This window comes from Rousettus aegyptiacus, unplaced genomic scaffold (assembly GCF_014176215.1).
Source record: "Rousettus aegyptiacus isolate mRouAeg1 unplaced genomic scaffold, mRouAeg1.p scaffold_m13_p_15, whole genome shotgun sequence".
Classification (NCBI taxonomy): Eukaryota; Metazoa; Chordata; class Mammalia; order Chiroptera; family Pteropodidae; genus Rousettus; species Rousettus aegyptiacus.
In genome coordinates, this window is record NW_023416290.1 from 43,135,724 (window position 1) to 43,162,952 (window position 27,229).

The 27,229-nt window shown below is 31.8% G+C and overlaps 1 protein-coding gene across 6 annotated transcripts in view; it reads right to left on the reverse strand.

Moving 5' to 3' along the window:
- CSMD3 (CUB and Sushi multiple domains 3) overlaps positions 1-27,229 on the reverse strand; it is a 989,790-nt gene that overhangs the window by 641,502 nt on the left and 321,059 nt on the right. For all 6 annotated transcript variants that reach the window (XM_016138158.2, XM_036232977.1, XM_016138161.2 and 3 more), the window contains exon 6: positions 23,143-23,255. In XM_016138158.2, the coding sequence (XP_015993644.1) occupies positions 23,143-23,255 (113 nt within the window). The remainder of the gene's footprint in view (positions 1-23,142; positions 23,256-27,229) is intronic.

The window sequence follows — 27,229 nt, forward strand, 5'->3', positions numbered from 1 at the left end:
AACACTTTATGAAATCATGAAGATGGGAGCAGAAATATTCAAATGAAAGGGAGAAGACTTGTCTGCCATTTTCACATCCTTAACATTTCCTAGACGGAACCTGTATTCAGATGATTTGATCTGTAAAATGTAATTCTGATTTGTCCCATGAATTGTTGTATCTGATTGAATGGGTATATTTGTAGTTGTCCTTACTATTCTCAGTTAGAATAATATAATTAAAAACAATATTTTGTCTTTTTGATGGACAGGGCAATTTAGATTACCTTTCCATCTTATGAAGCTCAGGATCTAATTTAATGAAGTCTGCGAAGGGAAAGGGGATTGTTTTAAAGTATGCGACAATTTAGCAGCTCTAGGAGCTATGGGTAGGCACAGGTAGAGCAATACCAAACTTTACCTCAAATTTAGTGGGAAACACATTTATAGCAATTCAATTAATGAGGCACTCACTGAGAAAAATTAGTTTTTTGGCACAGCTGTCACTTAGATATTTTAAATGGGGTGGGTTTTTGTATGGGGGTGGGGAGCTGTTACAAGAAATGGGTGAAAAACTCTCAATAGTTTTTGGTAGAGGGTGGGCAACCATGAAGAAATTTGTGTAAGTGTATTTACACACCCTTTATCTTAGTAACCCTAAAAGAAATGAATGAATCTCAGATACAGATGAACTCTAATTCAAAAGGTTAATTTCCTCTGCTGAATTATGAGTCCATGTATCCAGTTTTCTGGATCCTGAAAAGCCAATCTGGAGAGTAGTAAGAGTATAATATGTAACAGTATTGGTTTCTAATGGAAATGACACAGCACTTTGTTCCTGTTTTACAGTTGTACTATATTGAGTAAAAGCACATGATGTGATGATGTCAGACAGACCTGGCTATGAATTCCTGCTTATTCGTTGAGAAACCTATAGAAAATTGATTAGTAAATATAAATCTTATAATTCCTAATTTGTAAAATGAAGAAAAGGAAACCACTACCTCATATGCTTTGAGGATGAAATGAATATAAAGAACACAAAGCCTGACACAGTGCCTGGCACAAAATCAATGTTCAGCGGTAACGGTGAAGACAAAAAGTTGATCTTATTAAACAGTAGTGATGGGAAATAATAAAATTATTTTATTCTTCTCTGAGATAGAGTCTAGCTCTTCGATAAACATGTTACATAGTTAAAACAATTGTATTAACTGAAAATTCAATTTCTAAATTATTTATTCTTGAGCATATGTTTCACTCACATTTTAAAGAAATTAGTCATTTCAAAGTTGTAATGTGCATTAATGATTTATGATTATTTGATGAATACCTGTTTTCCCTATGCAACTGTCTCTATGAGATATAGTTATATGAATTTTTGTTGTATGAATACATGAATAAAAGCTCACAATCAGGTGGCAGGTAATTACTGGCTAGGGAATTTACAGCCTGCACAATAATTATATTAGAACTCCAAAATACAAATAAAGATGGTAATTTCATGGTCAAAAGGATGTTATAATCATATTTTTATTTAATTTTATACCAGTTGACATTATCAGAAGCTAGAATACTAATTAATTTTCACAGGTTTGATATTTTGATCCCTATATTGAATCTCTCCTACCATTTTATCACAAAATTACAAAACTAGCAATAAAGGTGTTAAAATATATTTCCAAAATCCTGTATTTAAAAATTTTTTGTAATGTCATTTCTTGAAAAATTGTATGGAAATATTTAACTAAATATTATAACATTCATGCAAAAAAAGTTTAAGCAAAATATACAGTGAATTATATTAGAATTTAAAATAAAAACCTTCAGAATCAAGTCTGGCCTCTACGTGTCCCCATTTTATTCTGGATTTCTTTCCTAATTTTCATTCCTACTGTCTTGATTTTAGACTCTATGTGTTTACCTTTTCTTTCACTGTTAAATAATTTCATAAATGAAGTCATTTAAATTTTTTATGATGCTGAAATGTTTCTCTTTCGAAATTGAAAAACCACCTTGAATTTAGCTACTATTCCTTGAGAATAACTTAAATTAAAAAAAAAACATTTTTAACTGATATTTATTCACTAAACATTTATCTCCTTTGTTTTCCCTGTTTGTTAGTCTGGAAGAGCCTTCCTCTTACTAAAGACAAACCAACCAAAAACTTCTACCCATCTATCCTCTGAATCACATGGCCTGGAACCCCTAGAACACTACTCTCCTGTATCATTAATTTCTCTTATTCTATAGGGTCATTTAAAGCACTATAAACATATACTCTGAATCTTTATGTTTAAAAAACAAAAAATAAAGTAAAATTATATTCTGAACCTCCATTTCACTTCTAATGACCTTCACAATTATTTCTTCTTTGCTAGCTGAATTTCTTAGAAGCATTATTTACATAGCTATTTTTACTCCTTCACTTTATATTTATGCCTCAAAATGTTTACTGAGGGCTCTGCCCAAATTTATCTATTGAAGTGACCTCTATGTTAATAAATCCTACTGTGTTCTCAACTTACTCAATTGACAAATATTTAATGTGTAGTTACTATATACCAAGAATTCTTCTGGTAATTCGGTGTACAGCAGTGCAGAAAGAGAAAATAGTGAATGTAAAGGCCCTAGGACAGGAGAAGTTATGACCACTTTGAAAACGAGCAATGCTGCTGCTGTGGCAAAAGGAGGAGTGAGAAAGGAAGAAATGAGATCAGTAAAGTATAAAGACGAAATTATAGAAGTAAATGAGACAAGGTCTGATGAAGATGGAAACATTACAAGGTTCTGAGCTGAGGAACAACACTATCTGACTTAGATTTTTAAAAATACTATTTGGGCTGCTTTATTTCTAAGGCTATTTATTTCTAAGTCCAGGGATGGAAGCAGGGAGACAATTTAGGAAGTAGTTGCAATAATCAAAGCAAGAGGCTAAGGTGGAAGGAAATTGGGTAGCTGCAATGGAGACAGAAGGAAGTAGTTACATTATGAATCTTTTAAAAATAGAGCTGACCATGACTTGCTGATATGTAAGAAAAAAATGAGGAGTCAAGGATGATTTTAAAGATTTGTCTGAATAACTGGAAAAGGAGAACTGCTATTTGCTGATATGACAAGGACTAGAATGAGCATTCTTTGTGAAAAAATATCAGTTCACTTATGGAGATGTTAAATTTAAGAAGCATATTAGAAATTCAAGTAGAAGTTTTATAAAGAAACTTGCATATGTGACACTGGAATTTAAGACAGAAGATATGAGCTGGAGATAACACTTTTGGGAGTTATCAGCATAGATAATTTAAATCCACAGGACTGCATATGATATAAAAAGGACTCTAAGCAAACACCTGAACGTAGATCAGAAACCTGAGGAGAAACCAGCACAGCAGACTGTGGAGTAATCATCAGTGTGCTTGAGAAAAGCAGGGAAGTAGCATTCATGACGCCAAGTCCAGACTGTGTCTCAATGAGGAGCGGAAAATCAACTGTGTCAAACTCTGTTAAAAGGTAAAATAATATCAAAATTGAGAAAGTGTGACTTCTGTTCATCATAGGGGCAGATATTTATTGGAAGTGGTCTAATAGAAAATTAGAAGAGAGAAATTGGATATAATATATATTAAAAAATTCTTCTGAGAATTTAATGTGAAGGAGAATGGAAAAGCTTTCAGATTATGTCATAGATTGACTACTTCCTACTTTTTGAAACATTCTGTGTTCTGGGTTTCTACAAAGCTACACTCTTTCAGTTTTCCATCTTGTGTACTTTACTCGCACTTGGTTGATTTTTTTTCAATCTCTAGTTGGTTCCTTTTCCTCTACATACAATTTAAAAAGTAAGTTTCTGGGGGACTCACTTGGGGTTATCCTTTCTCAATTTGCACTTGTGTGTCTTTGCGGTGAAGTCATCAAAACCTATGGATTTAAATGCTAGCTTTATGGGCTGAATCGCAAATGAAACTTCAGTTTAAAACTCTTTATGAACTTTGGACATAGATATCTATCTTTCCTCTAAATAATAACTTCTGTAATAACTCAAATATACTCTAGAACTCAAATATAACACCTCAAAGAGTGCTTTTTTTTCTTTCCACTATAAAATGTTTTTTAGTCTTTTGTATCTTACTAAGGAAATTTTAGAAATCATTGATAATTTCTTCTTTTCCTCATATCGACTTCCAATTAATCATTAAATCTTGTCATTTTCAACTCAAATTTATATTTAATCTGCCTTTCTTTCTTTTTAGCTTGTCGCATTAATTCAGTCATTTTCTCTCACCAGGACAGAGCAACACAACTCTTTTTCCCACTTTCATTCTTTCCCCTCGACAGTATATTTTCCACCTAGATGTGTGTGTGTGTGTGTGTTGGGGGCGGGGGGAGGGCGGGGAGCTCCTCAAAGTTTAAATCAAATTACTCCTCTCCCCTGCTTAAAATTCTTCTATGTATCCCTGATATTGCCTGAGGATATGATTCTACATTACTTCAGGTTGCTCTCAATTCTGCTATGTTTCAGTCACATGAGTATTTTTTAGGTTCTTCAAACATGTTAAGCTTTTTCTTCTGCAGGGACTTTGTTTACTCTAACTAGATCATTGTCCTGAATGCCACTGCACTGGCACTGTCCCTATTCCACTCTTATCATGCTAAACTTCCTCTTCTCCTTTACATCACTTCACCAAGAAGATATATTCCCTGGGCATCTACCTAATGTAGTTCCTACATATCCTAACTTACTTTCTATTCCAGCTCCCTCCATATACTTACTTATAACAGACATTTGCACTCATATTTTTTTTGGTCTTTCTGCTTAATGTGTGTGTATATATATTTGTGCGCGCGCGCACACACACACACACACACACAAGTTCAATTTAATTAGAGTGTTTCCTCAACTACGTAGCAATAGCTATGAAGGCAAGGACTTTGTACTTCTCCTTTACTATTCTCTCTTAGAAAAGTACACAGATCATCTTCGATGAATGTTTTTTGGATGAATGAATAGATGGATGGATGATGGCTATGACCATGTCACAATGGGATTATGGTAGTGAACTGAATGTGTCTCTTAAGGAACTACACTAATAAGAGAGGGACCTACAAATAGCTATGAGACATCTTAAGTATCCCATAGAAGTATAACCTGTCTAGGAGAAATTTATAAGAGCTGCCCAGTTAGTATAAGAGCCAATATGTCAATTTCCTTGACTACAATTTCATTTAATACAAGTTTTTAAGATAAGTTGCATTAACATCTCCATTTTATACTTAAAGACAAAGTTGAGGGTCCTAGAGAAGCTAAAAAAGTGACAACAGAATTTTAAAATAGGCCTCCTTTATCCAGTCCGCATTCACAACCACGAATCATAAAAAACTTCACCACTCACAAATTATATTTAAATTTTTATATTTCTTCTGATACATGTACTATTTTTTGACTTATTAGACTATGCTTTTGAAAATGTTTTATTAAAAAGAAAAAAATAAATGCTCATTCACAGAGAAGGGAAAACGATGACTCAGAACTATGATCCTTCCTTAATGAGATAATCAACTTAAATGTAAAAGAAATTTTGAAATAATCGCTTGGACCTAAACCTCTGTGTTTGCTCAAGTATCATACTGAATTTAACTTTACTATGTTGATGAGAAAGTTGGAAGTTACAATTTAGAGAGTTAAAAAAAGACTAAATTAGCTCATTAATAAGACTGGGCTAAAGATCTGAAAAAAGATTTAATTTGACTAGGTTACACCTTTTAACATGTATTATACATGTTCTTTCTCATGTTTCTGACACTTATTATAAAGAGATACGAATTTCCTTATCAGCTTGTTTAACTAGGAAACGTCCTCTTTCCTCTGACATCCACCAAAACAGACCTCAACGTTATATTAATTTTATTTATGAAAATGTTTAAATAATTGCATAGGGTTATAAATCATGGTAAGTGTGAGAGACAGCAGAAATTCAGAACCTGTTTTTATATTTAGTAACTTAATATAGAAATTAACTTGTGTTAAAGTTACTATCTTCATTTATTTACTTATTTGTTCATTATTTATTTTTTCTTCAAAAGATTGATCCTTTATTTTACACCCAATAAAAAGGAGAGTAGCCCATTTTATTTTACTTATTAGTGTTTTTTTTTTTCTGCAACACTTTATATAAGTGTGTTTTTGCCAATTACCTAACCTAAAATGAATATTAATCTTATCTAGATATGGAAATAAACTATTAGAATAATCAGAGTACCGTAGCAGTAATGTTTTCTAAATTAATAAAAACCAAAATAGGCTCTGAGAAAACAAAATATAAAGCACAGGTTTTAAGGAAAGGGAAAGAAAGAACAGAATCTAGATTATTTAGTAAAATATTTTTAGGAAAGAAAATGAAAAAAAAGTGTAATTTTGGAACAAATAGAAAAATCAGTTGGATTGCAGAAATTCTGATTTGCAAAAGACTATTTATAACTATGTTATTGAAACAAATATTGTTATTATTACCAAATTATATCACATGAGAAACCGTATATTTCAACAGTATATAAGTGAAATCCTACAAAATATATGTCATATAAGTATAGCGTTGAAATATCTCTATCACTTTCAGAAAGACATTAGTCTCAGCAGATATAAAATGTTTATTTTCTAATACATTTAAGCTATACCTCCCAGCCAAAAAACAGTAAAAACTAATGAAAGAAATATATTGTTAACGATATAATTTGTTTTGAAAGGGATGTCACTTTTTTTTTCTTTTTGGTTTTCTGTTAAGAAAACTTAAAAGTTTTCTATTAAGTTAAAAGAGTGGAATTTTAAAATATGCTATTCTCTAAATAACAAAAAACAAACAAACAAACAAAGGAATAAAATCCTCTTGTAAGGTATGAAACAAATTGGTCCCATTCAGATTCAGCTTGATTTTGGCCTACAGCCCTACTTATCATTTAATTAAATGGAAATGCATTATGCAGAGCTATTAAATAAGTCATGTAGCAATATGGCAAAAGAAGCAAAGAAATGTAGCAAGAAAATACATTAGAAATTATATAGAAAGAATTCTCACAGGAAGATTAGAGTATTGCAGGGTCATCTGTACACAAAGGTACACTAAAAAATCATTCGACATCCAAAGAGAAAACATGAAAGAAAACAGAAGTTATTGAACAATGCAGAAGAAAAATTAAAATATTGGGTCTTTTTCTTTGCAAAATAGCATTGCCTTAAAAAAGGACCTTGACCTCATTTCCTTTCCTTAATCAGCACTTGTGGGAAGATCATTCCATTTTAGAGCAGTTAGCACCAGATTTAATTAATGCCTTTTTTTGGTAAGGTAATTTGATAGCTGTAGTATCAAAATTATAACCCAATGAAAAAGCTGAAAATTATCATCTCTGTACCAAGAAAATACTTTAGTTTATTTCAGCAATTCTTTAACAGAATTTTAGGGAAAGGAGATAAATGAACCAGACGTCAAAACTTTAATTTACTGATTAAAGTATTATTCATGGTTGGCAATATTTAGTAAATTTTTTTTAAGATTTAAATAACTAAATAACAAAATTGTAAAACATATTTTTAATAATGTTATAACTCAGTGTGCTGCTTAAATTTCCATGATAGTATTTACCTTGCATCAAGTGATATCTATCATCTATCTACCTATCTATCTATCTATCTATCTATCTATCTATCTATCTATCTATTATCTATCTTAGTGACCTCTCTCTCTACGAGTTCATTTGATTAATTCTCATTTAGAGTTAAAGCTGTAACAACGGCTCCCTAAAAATGTATTATCAAGATTATGTATATAAACTTTGGGAAAAGCTAAATATAAACATGCTCTTGAATATTTTGTCATCTGCAAATAATTCACTTAGAGTTATTAATGTACCATTTTAAAAAGAAATAAAATTATTCAAGATTAAAACAGGTTACCCAAAATAGAGTGTAATAAATATATAATTGATCTCATTTTCTTTATGATTAAATTAAGATGCAATGACATTTAACAATATTTATGAAGTTAACCAGTAACATAACTGAGATTCCAATACATAATTTTAGATCTTCTGCTTAATATTAGCCTCTCTTAATTTCTCTTACAACAAAGATGCAAACTATATGTACAACTATTATACCAAGTATTGAAAATGATATAGTTCTCACTGGCTGTTAAATATTCTGGCAAAGTGTAAAGACTGGTTTCAGCAAATGTGTTAATATCTGCATATACATATATGTGTATATATGCATACAGTGTGTACCAGGAGGTTAGAATGGGAGCTGCTTTATTCAGTTGAAATGGAAGCACTGATTTTGCAGACATTAAGATATTTAAGTGAATGCATGACATCCACCTTCTTATATGAATCATTTTCAAAGAAAATATAAGAGAATCTGTTTTATGATTCTTCAGCACAGCAAGGACGTAAGAGGACTAGAGAATAAGACTGGAAAAATTACTTCCTTTGAGAGAGCCCTTATAGATTGGTTAGTATCCTCCCCATAATCTTTTTGAGGGAATAGTGAAAGAATGATACCTTCTAATACTAGTCTAGTGAGGTGGCTTTGATGGGGATCACTCAGTAATGAAATTTGTTTCATGTCCATTTGGCACACAAAAAATATGATGCCTATTCATGTCTGAGAAAGCTAAAGTTGAACTCATCCATGAATAAGCTAAAACTAACATGTGTTAAGAAAATCTACAGGGTAAGAAATGAGAGCTTCTGTGTTAAGATGAGCCTGATCTTTTTGTGTTTCTCAGAGCAAGGATGTGTTTCCTGTTTCATCAAGTAGGATCATGGATTACAGAGTTTCATAACGGCACCATATGGGGCCGATTTGACCACCTGAGAGGCAAAAATAAAATTAAAAAAAAAAATCCTCAGCAGAAGAAGGCTGGAAGTATCAAGTATCTGGAGACAAACTCAAGCAAGTGTCTGTTTAGCATACAGATGCATCCCACTGAGATATGGAACTGCAGAAGAGAGAGGCCAGCTGGACTCACTGCATAGGGCCCAGACTGCCCATAGCAGAGACAGACTGACTATCAGGACCACAGAACATGTAGCCAGATTCGGATTTAGATCCAGGCCAGTACCTTTTGACTTTGCTCCACTCTTCTCTGTTCTATCTTAGAGAATCCTAAAAGAGCAGCAAGTAAGAAGTTTAGTAGGAAAATAAAGGTGGAGAGACCAGAACAGCCAATCCTAACCCTCTCCTTTAATTACACAGGCATCTGGCTACCAAGGCTTGAAATGGGTGAAAAAAATTGAGTTTTAATCAAAGGTAATGTTTTGATTAATATCTGGGGCTTGATATTCTCGTTATGGAATTGAAAATGTACTTCTAGAGTTATGGACTGAATTGTATCCCTGTAAAATTCCTATGTTCAAGTCCCTCGCCCTCAGTGCTTGAAATGTGATACCCTACTTAACGTTTTTTAAAGAGCTGGTTTAACTAAAATTAACTATGTAGGGTGAGCCCTAATCCAATATATATCCTTATATGAAGAGAAAATCTGGACATGCAGGGACAGACATCAGGCATGGGTGTGCACAGAGGAAATCTATATGAGGACGCAGCAAGAAGGTGGCCATTTGCAAGCCAAGAAGAGAAGCCTCCAAAGAAATCAAACCTCATGACACCTTGATTGTGGAGCTCTAACCTCCAGAACTGGAAGAAATAAATTTGTTGTGTAAGCCACCCAGTCTGTGGTATTTTGTTCTGTCAGCCCTAGCAAACTCATTCACCAGTTTAATGTGACCACAGGATCTAAATGAGTGTTCAGCCTGAAGCAGATGTATGTTGAAAATATCTTTTTTCTATACAACTAAAGAATTTGTCAATATATCTGTGAAAACTAGAAAAAAATCTGAGGCTTTTCTTACAACTTAACATGCATTTGGTACGTTTTGTTTCTTGCATACAGTTACCACACTTTAGAATCAAAATATGAATATCCTTATAGGGAAAACAAAACACAATGGAATGTATGAAATCAGGCCTATAGTAGATAATCAGAACATATTAAATTCAAAACACTCATTTCTTAAATATGAGTTTAAACCTTCTCAATATCTTTGTGGGGGAGAAAAGACAGATCTGTGCTACATGTCTGACAGAGTGAGCACACAATAAGGGCACCAAAAAAATTAGTTTCAAATAAATTATAAAAGTATTAAAATTAATTAATTAATTAAAGTATTAAAAGGAAAGTCAGAATTTTGGTTATCGCTTTTATTTCATGGATTTATTTTAAACTACATACGGTGGGGTGGGAAATAATTTTTTAACTATGGATTCTAAAGCATCTTGTAGTACAATGATTGTACACGATAATTCATAAAGTATTACCAAACAATAAAATCCGAGGAACAATCAGAAAAATGGCACAATATCATATTCTCAGTGTATCTATTGTGATTTGGAAAAAATTTCATACTTTCTTGTCATTGGAGAGCACTAACTTAGCTGCCACAAGAGAACCCACCCACCTCATCTGCTTAGGCCGCACAGTAATATGGCGGCCACTAGCCATCTGTGGCTTTTAAGCATTTGAAAAGTAGCTAGTGAGACTGAATAACTGAATTTAATTTTATTCCACTGTGATTCGTTTTAATTTAAATGTAGAAATGGGAAGCACAAAATATTTTTCCATTAAGTGCAACCTTATTGTTTTAGTAGACTGTATTTTCTCTGGGTGGTACAGCATCAGGCCCATGGCGCAGCCAGAAGTGCACACACAGCTCTAACACCTAGCCTGGTGTTCTCATGCCTGGTGCATTCATAATTTGTTCCAGATTTTTGTTTCTTGCTAGGTAAAACAGAGAGAATAATACAATTGATGAGACACTGTGAGGATTACATGAAATAATGCAGATGCAAATATTTTGTAACTTGTGACACATGTGTATGAAAGTATAACATTCGATTATTCTTTCAACATTTATTGAACACCTATACTGTGGTAAGTTCTGGAGATGCAGAGATAAAAAGACACAAATACTGTCTTTAGAGGTGTACATTATAAAATCAGGCAACCATAAAACAATTTGGAATCTGTTTTCTAAATTTTATACGATAGGTAGAATATTTATATTGTCCATATACAGATATGTGCTAACATTTTAAGTGACTAATACATATTTTTTAAGTTATCCAATAGTAATAGAGAGTAATAATTTTTGCTTCTTGCTGGTGACTTTGAATTTGTCATAAACCTGAAGGCCTAGAGTAATATTGAGAATACTGAATAACAGTTGGTTGAGACTGGAAACAATTGTGAATGTTGGCCACAGCTGTATCCAGAAGGTGCCGTACTGAGCCAACTATTAGATATGTTATATTATAGGACAACCCAGTGGGTCCTGAAAAAGATGTGGCCATTTCGTAGTCAGGAGGCAGTGCAGGTACTCTGGGCCTAGCCAGAGTAGCTATTTTCTAATGAGTACTATTTCACTATTTTAATGATCTGTATAGCCATATTGAATTAACATAGTTTAATACCACATTTAGTTATTATACCTTTATTCTATCCTAAAACTATTCTGCATTTTTCAGGATTCACATCAGGTGTCATGTATTCTGAAAGCTTTCTTAGGCCATGCATTCTCTTTCACTCCCCACATGAGCTTGTATTTTCTCAATTTTAACAAGTCAGAATCTTTTTAAATACAATATTCACTCATCTTTTCCCATGCTAAACAGGAAACTCTGAATTCAGGGACTGGATAATATCGGAGACTAGCACAATGTCTGGTATAGAGTAAGTGCTAAGTAATATTTTTGTTAAACAAAATTGGATGAATGAGTAAATGAACAAATAAATATGCCAGAATACATCTCAAATGGGGGTTTTAATCTTAAAATTATTTTAGGTTTATCAAATACCTTTAGTAATTTGCATCTGCCTCGTTTATAATTTTGAGTAATTAAATAACTAAAGAAAAGATCAGACTAAGTAATGATAAATGTATTGTCAGATACAGCTCATTCTTTCTATTATAAGCTTATTTCCAAAAATATGTCCTGAGGAATAGCAGTTCCAATATAAGCTTAAAAGGGCTTATTTGATTAAATAAAATAATTTAACTTAAATTTGTTTAACCTGGTGTTTCCAAAGCTCTTTGGACAACAAAACTGGCACCTGTGTGATCATGAATCACTGTGCAACTCTAAACTTAAGGAAAATCCAAAGCTAATAATATCTTTATCATTTGAATAGTCAAACCTTTCCTAAATTGCCTTTGGATATTTCTGGATATCTGTGGATTTGAATCAAAATGTATAGGGATTTTAATTTTATATGTCATTTTCAAATGACATAGTAAAATTGCCTATAAAATAAATGTAAGTAAGGTCCACAAGCCTTAGTCTCAGACCCCATTTTTCACACTAACTCAGAGGAACCAACCATACACAATGTGTCTGACTGCTTCTATCTGCTGTGCTTGACTGTAGCCCTTCACAAGTCATTTTGTAATTACAGAGTCATTACTAAATATAAAATTACTTCAATATATTTGGCACATCAATAGAATTCATAAAACATAGAATTTTGTTTATTATATACCAGATTAATCAATTATCTTTTTTTAGGTACTCATCCTTAGGTGATATAACTCACTAGAGACAGTAAATGTGAGCATTACGACTTCTTATGGGAGTAAAACTCTAATATATATATATATATATATATATATTCATATGTAAATGAATACTGCATGGAACAATATTGAATCACTATGAGGAATTACCACAGAACAATGCAATTTTTTATGATCTACCAGATCTATTTTAAATACAAAAAAAATTATATGATTATAGGCTAAAAAATGTTATACCTAAATTTATCACATTATAATAATTTAAAATACTTGACCAAAATCACATTAGTAAAAGGAAAATGCTAACCCAAAATTAGCTGGGATATAAAAAATGGTAAATATTATAGACATGTATTTTTCAAAAATAAAATTGCAACTATAAATGTAGCCTGAACATTATTAAATCAATACATAATATATTTTAGGTTTATCTAGGAAAGATAATATACATATTTCCTTGAGGAGATCAATTTTTCCCTTAATTATAGCTGGGCTGTTTGAAAATCTTAAACATTTGTATTTCTTGTTACTATTAATCTTGACACTGTGGACCTTCCTTATTCTTTCAGCCCCTATGATTCCTCCTCTAGGGAGAGCTGTTATACAACTTTGACGAAAAATTACATTTTTTTAAGTCCATCCCAGATGTTAGTCTTGAGAGTCATGCTATGGTGAGAGAGATTAAGGAATAGGAATTTCAAATACTTTTTCAACTCAAGAGGCAAGCCTGGAAGACTTAGTTAAGAGAGCTGTATAAAAAGCCATTATTATTAAAAACTCAGGACATTACAAAAGAAAAGCTCTCCCACCATCTAATAGGAACAAGAAGTCTAAGCTGTTCTTTTGTGTAAAAACTCTCATGGAGGATGGAGGTTAGTGAAGAAAAGTACAAACACCAAATAGATTTGTTAAGCTCCATTTGCTAAATGAATTAATTCTGAAATCTTACAGTGCTGACTTATAAAATAACGAAAGCCCATTAAAGGCATACCTACAGGAAAAGCACCAGAGTATGCCGTATCCAACAAGTTGGTAGTATTATGTTGTTGAATGATGAGTGCTGGGTGGCACATAGGTAGAAAAAGAGCTAGGCCACAGCCACGGGGCTATCGTGGTAAGGAAAAAGCAAACTTATAGTAGAATATGTGGCGCAAAGAATTTTAGCTAATGAGTAGATGGAAGACCCAGTAAAAACTGTCATGGAATAGAGTCAAAAATGTGGAAAACTGATCATGCTAAAAGAGCATACCACAAATTGCCTTGTGGATACTAGGAGAACTCTGCACAATTATCTGTTACCAAGATGTGATGGACAACTCCACTGAAATGAGCTAATATTTATCAATGAGAACAAGGGTTCATATCCGGACTGGTCAGTTTCATCCCATCCCTACTAAGGCTTATATGATTTCACTTATATCAAGAATGTTTATTTAAAAAGGAAGAAGACAATAATCTATACCTTGAAAGTTTGAGCATTTTCCCCAAAGATTCTGTGTTAACACATAAGGAATTTTCATCCTAGAAGAGACTGGCAACTTTTAATTTTAGTCTATCATTAGTAGAAATGTGTGAGCCAAATTTTTGCAGTTGTTAATTACTATATTTTAAACCTACTGTGTTTTAAAAAATATCATCCATATTACAACTGGATATTTGATAGAGTATTTCCTATTCATAGTAGTTGCTGTATTTGAAGATAGTAATCTACATCACAAGCATTTCATTATTTCTGAGTTCTCCTAAATCCCAGGAGATTCTAACATAAAGTTAATATAATTTGCCTTTCACTTTATAAAGTATATGAATAAAAGTTTTATTTCTATGGATTAAACATTGACTTAAAAAAGAACACTTAAAAACATTAAATATTTTTTTAATCATTAAAGATTTTTAAAGAAACAATCAAAATACTGGCTTAAAAAAGAACTTAGCAATGTAAGCATTAAAAACTTTTTATAATCCATTTAAAAGCATGATCATCTCTTCTAGTACTAGAGCTATCTCCTAATTGATCTTTCTTTCAAAATTGCCTCTCCTTTAGAGCAGCCTCTGCTTCACAGCAATTCTGACCATTTTGCACTTCATATATGAAGTATTCCTTGACTTAAAAATGTTTACATGGATTATCCTCTTCCCCATTGCACTCAAGGAATATGCAGACTTCTAATAGCTAAGGATGCCTTTCATCTTCTTTCCTTGCATAACTCTCCCATATGATCACTTTTGATTCACTCTATGCCCTCTGAGGCCTTTATTCTCCTCATTTGCCCAACAGAACACACTTCCTCCAACTGCAAGGTCTCTGAGGATGCTGTACCCTCTAAGAAAAACACACAAAGGCAAGCATCACCCTTTGAGCCAAAAACTCAGATATATCCTCTGTTTCTAGATTGCTTCAGCCAATGTCTGGGTTTTGTGTTTGTCTCAAAAAATATTTTTTAACGTATTTTTTAATATATTTTCAAAAAATTTTTTAATTACGGATGACATACAATATTAGTTTCATGTGTACAACATAATGATTAGACATTTATATAAGAGGTGATCACTCCAATAAATCTAGTACCTGACATTATACATAGTTATGATAATGTTATTGACTATGCTATACTTTACATCCCCATGACTATTTAATAACTACCAATTTGTACTTCTTAATCCCATCCCCTTTTTCACCCATCCCCCTAACCATCCTATCTGGCAACCATCAAAATGTTCTCCGTATCTATGAGTTTGTTTCTGTTTTTATTGTTGTTGTTGTTTTTAGATTCCACATATAATTGAATCATATGGTATTTGGTTTTTTTTCTTTTTTTCTACTTAAAGAAATCCCTTTAACATTTCTTGTAATACTGGTTTGGTGGTGATGAACTCCTTTAGCTTCTTCTTGTCTTGAAAGCCCTTTACCAGCCCTTCCATTTTAAATGATAATTTTGCTGGGTAATCTTGGTTGTAGGTCCTTGCTTTTCATCACTTTGAATATTTCTTGTCAATCTCTTCTCGCCTGCAAAGTTTTTCCTGAGAAATCAGCTGACAGTCTTATAGAAGCTTCCTTCTAGGTAACTAATCAGTTTCTCTTCTTGCTTCTCTTAAGATTCTCTCTTTGTTTTTAACCTTTGGCATTTTAATTAAGACATGTCTTGGTACAGGCCTCTTTGGGTTCATCTTGTTTGGGACTCTGTGTTTCCTGAAATTGTATGTCAATTGTTTGCCCAGGTTAGGGAAGTTTTCTGTTTTTATTTCTTCAAATAAGTTTTCCATTCTTTGTTCTCTATCTTTTCCTTCGGGTACCCCTATGATGTGAATGTTGGCACACCAACTGTTATCCCAGAAGCCCCTAAACTATCCTAATTTTTTTTTTCCGATTCTCTTTTCTTTTTGCTGTTCTGACTTGGTATTTTCTGCTACCTCACCTAATCTGTTGATTCCTACAAATGTAGTTTTCAATTCAGTTATCGTATTCTTCACTTTTAACTGGTCCCTTTTTATGTTTTCTATCTCCATTTTTATGTTTCCTTTCTCTTTGTTGAAGTTCTCATTGAGATTATTAAGCATCCTTATAACCAGTGTTTTGAACTCTACATCTGGCAGATTGCTTGTGTCCATTTTGTTTAGTTCTTTTTTTGAAGGTTTTTCCTTTTCGTTCATTTGGGACACATTCCTTTGTCTCATTTTGACTGCCTCCCTGTGTTTGTTTCTACGTGTTAGGTAGAGCTGCTATGTCTTCCATTTTTGGTAGAGTGATCTTATATAGTACCTGTCCCATGGTACCCAGTGGTGCAATCTCCCTGATCACCTAAGCCAGGAGCTTCAGATGTGTTCCTTGTGTGGGTTTATGTGACCTTCTATTGTGGTCAAGCTTCAATTGCTTTTGGCATGTCACTAGGAGGGACTGACCCTTAGGCTGATTGGCTATGAGGACTGGCCGTAACTACAGTGGTTGAACTATTGTGCAGGGCCTCTTGGAAGAGGCTCTGGTACAGGCCAAGTTCAGCCTCTGCCTGTGCCCTGCCCAGGGACACTTGGCCTGAGCCACAAACCGATCCTCAGATGACTGCCCCCCACATTGGGTTTGGAAGTGCTTGTGAGGGTCTAAGATGCAAAGTGAGGCTGGCTGCCACTAGTGCTGGGCTTAGGGTTGCTTAGCAAGAGGTACAGGGGACAGTGAGGCCAGATGCTGCTTGTCTGAGGTTTGTGAATCTTTTAGATTTAAGGAAAGTCTGTAGCATGAGCCATGCCTGACCATTTGTATGAAAAGCTACTGGAAGCACCTTGGATGGGCCTATAAGTTGCTTTTTGTAAAAGCAACAATCTGTGACATTTTTCCTTTTTGACTATAAATCAGAGCCAGTATCAGTGTTATGAAGAATAATTCAGTTCTTTAAAAAATAATAAAAATTTTGTAACAGAATTTCCATCTAATCTGTAATATGCTGATTTCTGTGACTAATTTTAAGTATATACATTCTTTTACTTTACACTTTCCTACTGTACTTTGCTCTAAAATCCATTATCATCTGATTTTAGGCCATCTTCTTTATCAGAATATGAATTTAATATTGCCAAGAGTACCTTCTTCTTATGAATGATGTCCATTATCCATGAGTTAATACATATCATTAACTCATAACCAAAATAAAAAGGATTATAAAAGACGGTAAAAAGGAAATAACATTATTTCTAATATTTGAGTTTATTTCTAAAATCTCATTTTATATTTATTAAAACTATATCCCAATTCTAAATACAGTCACATGGCTTAATTTTTAATTTATAAATGTTAAAATGTTTACCAAAATAAAGTAATTTACAAGAATTTATGTTTGACTAGAGTTAAGCAAATGCATCACAAGCATTGTTTCTGATATACAACACAACTCAGCTCACCAGCCTGTGTTTGGCAGTGGTATTTTTATTTCAGGGAAATTTGAAATTAAATGGCAATTATCTAATTCACTGTCAAACACACCAACAATTTATAAGTGGAATTTTGGGATGTGAGACATATAAGACTGGCAAATAAATGCTAAGGATTGGAATAAAAAATAAATATTGTTAGTGATGGGAGAATTTAATTCTATCATTACTGTCTACTAATATGGTAAAAAGCCTTAAATTTTATATTGGCATGACTATGACATACATATTTAATCACAGAAAAAAAATCCAATCAGGGAGTTTTTAATGGCTGTTTTAGACAAACTAATGCTTACTTTGACCATTCTGACTATTAAATATCTTATCATCATTGTCTCTGCTGTTTGTGATGACACTATATTCATTAAGACAATGAATACCACCAAAGAGGTTCATAAAGAAGTAAAATTAAGTTTCCTTTTGCACCACCAAAAATTTTTTTTTAATTCTGGGCATTGAAAGAGACTTGAAAAAAATGATATAAATAAAAACCAAAATAAGTAAAAACAAAGTACAAGTCTAGGAATTATTCTCAGACACTGTACGTCAATGAAATCAACTTTCCATTCTCTAAAAGCTCAGTAAATGAAAATAGCTAGCTTACTTCATAAGTTTAAAATACTGCAGTTAGTTTACATATGATTATTTTTAGATAAGGATTCAAACATAGTTTATAAATTGCCCTATAGCATTGACTCACTAAAAATTAAATAATACCTACTATAATATGAAAAAGATACATATTCATTAAGACTTCTTGAATTGTGCTAACAAAGTCCACTGCTACCAAAGTCTACAGTCTTTACCAGAAAAGTAGCCTATTGTCTCAAGTCCATTACTCCCATGGTAGTCAACTACACCAACATTTTCTGAACCAAAAGCTTCTATTTTTACTTATCATGTCACACTCCCACCACCAACCTTGAAATCATAAACCTGACTCATACTGATAGTTATTCAAATTAGAGGAGCAGCTTCATGATTAGAATGCTGGGACATGATTCCTGGCCTTTCATTAACAATGTATATATAAAGATTCAACAAGAAAAACAGATATCTAAACAAAATTAAAATATGTGTGTGTATATACATATATGTATCTAATTAAATAGTTTGATTCTGTGTTCTATTTTTAAACATAAGTTATATTTATGATATAAAAAGTTGTTACACAGAGGAAACTGCTTCTCAGTTTTACTTACAAAAGTAAACTCTATTTTAAAATTGGATTCTACAGAAAGGTGCTTTTTCCTTAGAGAAACATGGGCATACTTATTTGTGACAGTGAGAAATATAAAACCTAGTGTTTTTCCTCTTTAATTGTGGCTTCTGGATTCAAATTTTATGTTTGACCACAATTTTAAAATGATTTGTACCTCAGTTAGAAACTGTTTCTCATCCATTCCATATGTTTATCTTTTTCTACTGAAGAATCTTTATTCACCACGTCTGACTTTTACTATAAGAAACTCTTAATATCTTTTGATTTAAACAACAATAAAGTGTTTGGCTATTATAAATCTTTTAACAGATGGAGAAACTAAGTCTCAGACAACTCAAACAGTAATTAGTAACTTCACAATTCAACCCTCATCTTCTGACCTCAAATCCTCTTCATTCCTAATATACTATACTGCATCCCTGATAATCTTATTTATCTTTGTTCAGTCATTGTGCATATGTATTTGTCAAAACATTTCCAAATGTAAAAAATGTAATAACAACTCCAAACCTATTTTCACATAAATTATGTGCATCTAAAATGTGAAAGACCTCTGTAACTGAGGTTAATAGCAGTATATATTTATTCAACATAATTTGAAAGTTCTATTGAACATATTTTCTTATCAAAAGGATGCATAGCTGATCCCAAAATGATGATAACCTCTTTGAGAACCTATCTAAAAATTTTTTTCTTCAAAAATTGAAAACAGACTGTGTTACTATTGATGTTATCTTTATAACAGAGAGAAAAAGTATCTTTAAAATATTAACCTGCACAAGAAGAGTGACAAACAAAATCATGGAAGAAAAGGAAAAAATCAAAATGCAACAAAAATCTATAAGGATTTAGAAAACTTAATTTATAATGTAGAGATAGTCATATATTTAGATATTTGGAAGAGAATAAATGCTGCAATTCCCAAACTTACATGCCAAAGATAATTCTGTAATTACCTACAGCTACAGCATCTTTGACAGCACATTAAAAAAAGCATAAAATGAATACCTTAAAATGAAAAATGTTGTAATAGTATTTCAAATGTGAATAGTTGAGCCTTATGGATAAAAAATAATACTTTCAATCATCTAGAGATAAAAATTTCTGTATTAGATAATTATCGTCTGAAAAATCTCTTTCTAATTTAGAAATTAAGAATAAATGATCAAATATTTATAAAAATGGAAAAGAAATAGATTTTAAGTTTATAATAAGGATCAAGTGACAATAATATGAAAATTTTCACAAATATGACAACTTCTGAACATGCCAAAGAAAAGTTATTCTACTTAAGTATAAAACAGTGCAATTCAAGTTCTCATCAGAAAAGTTTAAATGGACCTTGAATGTAGGAACAATATTGAAAAACAAAGACTAATACAGTAAAATGATGCTGAAATGATCTTCACTGAGGACAGCCGAAAATTAAAGAGGACACATTTTTGAAGCATAGAAGAAATAATAGAGTTTTAAAAGAAGAGGTTTCTGGTATAAATAAAACTCAGGGGAGAAAAAAGATGTTTTTGCTTATTTTAGATAGGAGCAGACATACTCAATGTGGGACCTGGGGGAGGGAAATCATTTTCCATATCAAAGGCATTTTCTTTAAATAAATACTACTTTTGCATTAGAACAGAACTACATTGTTAACAGGTTCTCTTTAAACTCCACTTATCCCTATTTAAATTATAATATCTGAAAGAATAATGAAGCTAGCCTGTAATATAATTTGAAGGAGGTTATGTTAGAGAAAGTATGTTGACATCTCTATGTGTCTATTCTATCAATTCTAAGACAAACTATAAAAACAGCTAATGTCATTCAGGAACTTTTAGTAGTTTACAGTTAATTTTCATGGTATCTTATACAATCACAGGTTAAAGAGAAAAATAATTAGTCTTTGGAAACCTAAGCTCTATTAAAACATTAAATGTTTTCAAGATAATTGATAAATCAGTGATAATTACTTAAGAAGAATTTGAGTTATTAAGAAACCAGGTTACATGGAGACTTGGTTGTGACTTTTGTATAGTATATCCACAAATTTTCTATCTTGAATTGCTTTTAATTTAGATACCACTGAAATGAAATGGTAACAAGGAACAATCTAAAAAGTATTAATACCACTTCATGCTTAAAAATGTATTTCAAATATGTCAGAAATATGAATTTTATAGCTATTTAAATTAGCTTATTAAGTTTTTTCAATACAAATTTATTTGATTATAGCTGAAAATTATTTCTCCAAATGAATTTTTGTTTTCTGGGTAAAATATTATTTGTCGATAATAAAATAAGAAAAGTCAAGCCTGTATAAGGAAATTTTTTAAAGGCTACAATGCAAAGGCATAATTTTATATAATAAAACTATACCTTGATTTTATTATAAAATCATAGCTTCCATTTTCGTAGGCCATTTTATTTTCCCTACATTGTGTAAGTATGGATTACACCAAGGATTATTATCTTTTGAACTCCTTTTCCTGCTGAAAATAGAAATAATTCATACTCCATAAAACACTTCCTTTCTATTTTACTACAGTGAATTCACTGATATGCTATATTTGTGCTGAAACCAGACAGTCAAGGCTGGAAAATCAAATTGAATCTTGAAAGTGCTATAAAAGTCAATTTAAGATCACCAAGTAGAATACTGAAAATCATAAATACACAAATCTACTGCAGCTTTGCATTATTATCTTATAATGCAAAATAATCTTATCTAAAGATACCCATTTCATAAAACTGTATTGGATAAAGGAAACAAAGTATCACTCTATTTTTGAAAAAGAAGATCTATTTTTTTTTTTTCCTCCAGGTTGTTATTTAAATATAAAATAAGTGCTATTTTATTTTTATTTATATTAACATAAAGAGTAGAAGCCATCTGACTTAGATTCCATGAATCCAGTAGAAAAGATCAGGATTCAAAGATAAGACTTTTGAATTTCTGCCATGTCATTCTTCTGCCTTTACTTACTCATAACAAAGGGGAATCAGAGCCATAAAATCATGTGGTTGGAAAACTCAAAGAGAAAAGCTCAATCTAGAGATAGAGAGGCTCTACCATAATTACTTCTTTTCAATAAAAAGAGTCCTCTGATTTCTTAAGTGCACAAAAATTTTAGAAATTGAAACTGGACACTCGATAAAATATTATTACAAATTTAAAAATGACATTGGCTGAAATTGCTAAGATTCAAGTTACTATGCACTGGACAGCTATTTTTAATGATATATAAAAATAAATTTTTCTATGAAGTTTAATTTTACTTTTAAAATATAGTATTTTGGGACTAATATACTCTGAGAAATGTTAATAATATGCATAGCTTTAAGAACATATTTACATTTGTACTTCCATCCAAATTTACTACATTAGAAATAGAAACCATAGCTTTTTCTACAGATTTTGTCTAAAATCTTTACTTTTAATTTATTACATTAGTTTATCTTATTACAGTGATACCAAATACACTATTCTAAATGTCAAAATACCAATTACTATTATTGAGAGAAATCTTAATGACAGGACACTTATAGAGAGGTTGCTGGTCTGCAAAATATAAACTGTTGAAATCCGTGTTTCAGAAAACAATATGTGGTCTACCATTTTAGTTATAAAATACAAGCTGACTAAAGTCACTGTACTAAAATTTCAAAGCACTTAGGACTAAAGACTATTAAAAACGAAAGGATCAAAAAAAAAAAAAAGATAAATGGAAAAATGTAACTGTGGCAATGCTCACTATTCCCTGAACAGCTGATACACTACTGAGAATGAAATGAATTATTTACATAAGTAGTCAGAGGATAAAGTACACTAAACCCACGATATATTACTGAACATTATAGAGGCTACAGTTTCTTTAGTACTCCATCTTCATCATAATCTTGTTCTAAACAAAGTATTTTTCATTTTATATCAAATATTATATCCCGCTTATTCAAAATTATGTCTGTTAATAAAAAAGCTAGACAATATCATCCTAACAAGGTTAATTAAACTAGCAATAGCAAACATACTATATTAAAATGAATTTCAATTGATAAAGAGATTATTTACAACTGCAGGTTTTCTGTAGTGTTTTGTGATACAGCTTTAGGTAGCATGTCCAATTACTGAAGTACTTTATGGACTATATAACATCTGCTACATATTACCTTTTAGAGGTCATACTATTCTTTATTATGAATATTGTGCTATAAAAATCCACTAACTTTTATACTGTAATTTAGTTAAGATCACATTATTGCCCAAACAAGAGAATGACTATTTTTGCTTACTCAAATAATTATTTATTAATGCTAAAGATATTTTGCTTCTATCACAAAATGCAGTTGTGTGTACCAAAATCATTTTACACATCAAAAGAGGCAGAAGTATTCATTAAATATACCTTGATACGGAGCACTAAATCCACGATATCGGTGATTGCTGTCTGTAACAAAATGCAGTCTGAGCCAGTTTTTGTTGCTGATAATTGGTGGTGGTATATTCATTCCAGATAACCTGAATTATGAAAGACAACAACAAAAAAATTTAAAAAGCTTTTCGGCAGTAAACGTTTTCACTGATTCGGGATCGCCAACATTTTTCTACCTGTATTTAATATTCATGGGTTTGCATTATTAACTTTTTAAGCACAAATAAAGTAGTTATTTATGCATAGAAAAGTCAATTATAGAATAGTGTGATTTCGAACACATCCTGCTCCCATTAGGTTGCATATATTAATAAAATCAACTGTAAACAGCATGACTTTTGAGTCACCCAAATGTATTACATTGATAGTAATAAACATAACCTGCACTGATGGTGCTGGTCACTGTGTTACCCATGTATGTATTAATACAGTATAGTTATAAAACAGAAAGACTTCGAAGTAATTGATATACTTTTTCCATCCAATATAATTTCAATATTTCACATTTAATAGCAAATTTGGAAATTTCACTTTATAGGACAATACTATTTTAATGTAATTTCCCTATGTGATACATTCTCATGATTAACTTTTTTTATAATACATATTTCTATAACACATTGGAAGTCTGCTTTAACTGACAGCCAGTTAAACAGAAAACAGACTGTATTTTGGAATATACATTTAGTCTCAACATATCTAGTCACAAAGTAACCATTTCATAATCTCCATAAACCAAGGCACTTAAGGCAAAATTCTGAAACTATGCCCCAGATATTTCTAGGTATATGTTATAAAGCCAATGCAAAACAGTCTCAAAAGAAAGAGTATTACACAGTTAAGAAGAATTTTAGACTAAGGTTTTATAATAACCAGTATGTGATGTGTATTTATCACTCATCAAAGCTTAATGGTTTTCTTCATCATAATGTAAAATAGACAGCTGATTTATTTGTGTGTGTGTTGGAGTGAGATGATTATAACTCTTATCTGAGTGCCTGGCAGTCAGTTCTTCTAGAGGACCAGCAGGAGAACATTGAAATATCTGTCATCATACACATAATCAGTGGTGAGTTACAGAGATGGTAATGTAAGGACTCTTAATCTAATACCCTCTTCTTTTATCCCCCAAAACTAACATTTACTAGGATGTTTGGGAGCTAATCATCACTTTCAGTGAATGACCACCTGCCATGTAATACATAAAAATTTACCTTTATTATATCATCGTGCCCATGGGTATATAAAAAGGGCGTGGCAACGTTATTTTGTAATCCAATTTTCCTGAATTCCGACCTGATAAGTTGGGTTTTAGCCCACACATTTCCCATTTCTCTCCCTGCTTTGGAATGTATTCTCTTTAACTTTTCCCTATCAACACTCTTTCTTCTCTTTTCATAGGGGTGACTCTGCTTATTTGTCTGACTGGCTGATTTTTCATATCTGGATTTAGTAAATATATGTAATTTACCTGTATAATTTTAAGACCTGAGCTTTAAAATTTTACTTCAGTACTTTCAGAAAATACACAAGTTACATTTCTTTTTATTTGCTGTTGATTGGTTTGATTCAAATAGAAAATTGGATGAAAAAATATTTGCACTTGATATAATTATATTTTCAATAGTATAGCATGTTTCATGCCAGATTTTGATTTATATTTTGGTTCTCTTCAGTTCCCTGATTTGGTGAGCATAAATATCCATTAGAAAAATTTTAAATTATTTTTGATAGTCTGCACAAATTTCTAAATTTAAGGAGATTATAATGTAATGGTTGTAATATAATAAAGTACAATCTTTGGAGGTAGGTCCTTATGAGATCCAATAAATGAAAAGCAGCTCAACGACATCAAGAAAATTGAGATAGGAGAGAAGATGGAGCAGACAATAAAAAGGATGAATTCCCATCTTTCTCAGGTACATCAAAGATAATTTCAGCAGTAGAGTTCAGTAAAGGAGAATAATAGCTACTAAGGAACTAGAGTGTGGAGCCTGAATTCACCTTCAGGAATTGACAAAGATGGAACTGAAGATATTAGGACTGCAATAGCTAGAGGCATAACGTCCATGAGGTGGGGAAATGATGGCAGTTTAGCAGGGGTGGAACTAAGAGGATATCCCTGACAGCCTCAGTTCTTCAGCTCATGAAGCAGGCGGTAGATAAGCCAAGACACTGAACTAGAAAGCAAATGTGCCACAGCACACTCTGCCACAAAGAAAGAAAAGTATCCTCATTAGTTATTAAGGGTGTTACATAGAATTTCCAAATTGTGGTCAACCAGTACCACTCATTATTTAAACACGACTTGCAAAATATGACTTTGTTTATGGAGAAGTCTAGTAAGTGAATCTCCATATTTTTGCAACATGTTTCACATGTGATTAGATCTTAGAAATGAAAGATTGAGAATACATGCCACCTAGAACGATTCCATTAAACTAATTAATTTAGAGAATCAATTACTTAAATAATAAAGGAGACAGTTCTTAAATATAACTGATTGGTACTCTATTATGAAATAACTATAGTCATTTGAAAGTAAGTGCATAAAGGTTCATTCCAGTATAAAGTCAGTGAGAATCATCTCTTGATAATAAAGAAATGAAGTATATTCAACAATTATTTACTAATAAGCACTTACTCTATGACAAATACTGATGCCAAGAGTTGGAACTACAGTTGTAACAAGACAGACCAACCATGATTTGCAAAGGGAAAATAAAGACAATAACATGAATAAATTAATACATTCAGATGGTAGCAAATGATATACAAAAAAATAAGAGTAATATGATAAATAATCTCTAAAAAAGAGTTTCCAGTTGTTCTACCTTTTTCACTTTACACTCAAAATAGCCATATTCATGACAGCATGTCTTAGATTATTAAACTGAATTTTAGAAGAATTAAATCAAAGAAAATTATGCAAACAATAAATGTTATAAATGTGTAACCTACTATAATTATTCATATCGAGGTAGAATTCAAGACATGTCTTTTGAGCAATTAATAACTTTACATGAACACAGTAAATTAATAATGACAATAAATTTATCTGAATATTTAATGCAGAAATACTGACAATAGCATAGTGCAACTTGACATAATTTATCTTCTCAAAGATTTTTATTTATATAATTTTCTGCAGAAATAAATCATGCATTGATATTTAAAATTATATGCAACATTTTCTACTGTAGATAGTCCCTGAGAGAATATGATTTTAACACTTACAATTTTATTTTTAAATCAGTGAAGTGGAAGAAACTTAAGCAAATCAAAGGTCTTTATCACTTTTTATAAGTCCCTAAAACTATTCTGAGCCTAGCTTTTGGCTTATAACTCTCTTGCCAGATCTTCAACGCTGTCATCTGTTGATCTCTGATTCTCAACTTTCTCAAACGTGTACTTGTAACAACAGGTGTCTTTGATGCTTCTAACATCTATTTTTTAATCTTTCCAGATTTTTAAAAGCATTCAAATCTAATGTTCTGTCCTTCCCCATATTTACTGCTCATAGGCTCAGTCAAATCTTAAACAGAAAATTATTCAAATCATCACACGTATGACTGGAACTCTCTCTCCTCATACAATTCTCCCACTCTCCCTAAACTTACTTTGCTCTCTCTCTTGCTCTATTGCTCTCTCATTCTCTCGCTGTCTCTCCCCTTCTTTAACACTTTTGACCCTCCTTTTCTCCTGTGGCAATTAGATAAAACTCATTCCTCATGCCTCCTCAGTGCTCCACAATTTTGTTAGAAAAAATTGTCCTATACTGAGCTGTCATTAGTTTCTGAAAATTCATTCATTCATCTTAACTGAAGGTCTTTTTATGTACTTTTCTTTAGGGCTGAATAAATACCCCTTTTTTTAATTTTTTTACCTTTATTTACTTGATTCTTATTCTCAGTGACCCAGCCATAAAGTTTCAAGGTTAAGATAAATGCCTAATCCGCTTCTCTAGCCTTACAGAGCACATCTGCATACTCTTACCACATTATTATTTTTTATGTAGTAAGTTTTCTGTCTTCACTACTATTTTACATGTCCTTTGAAG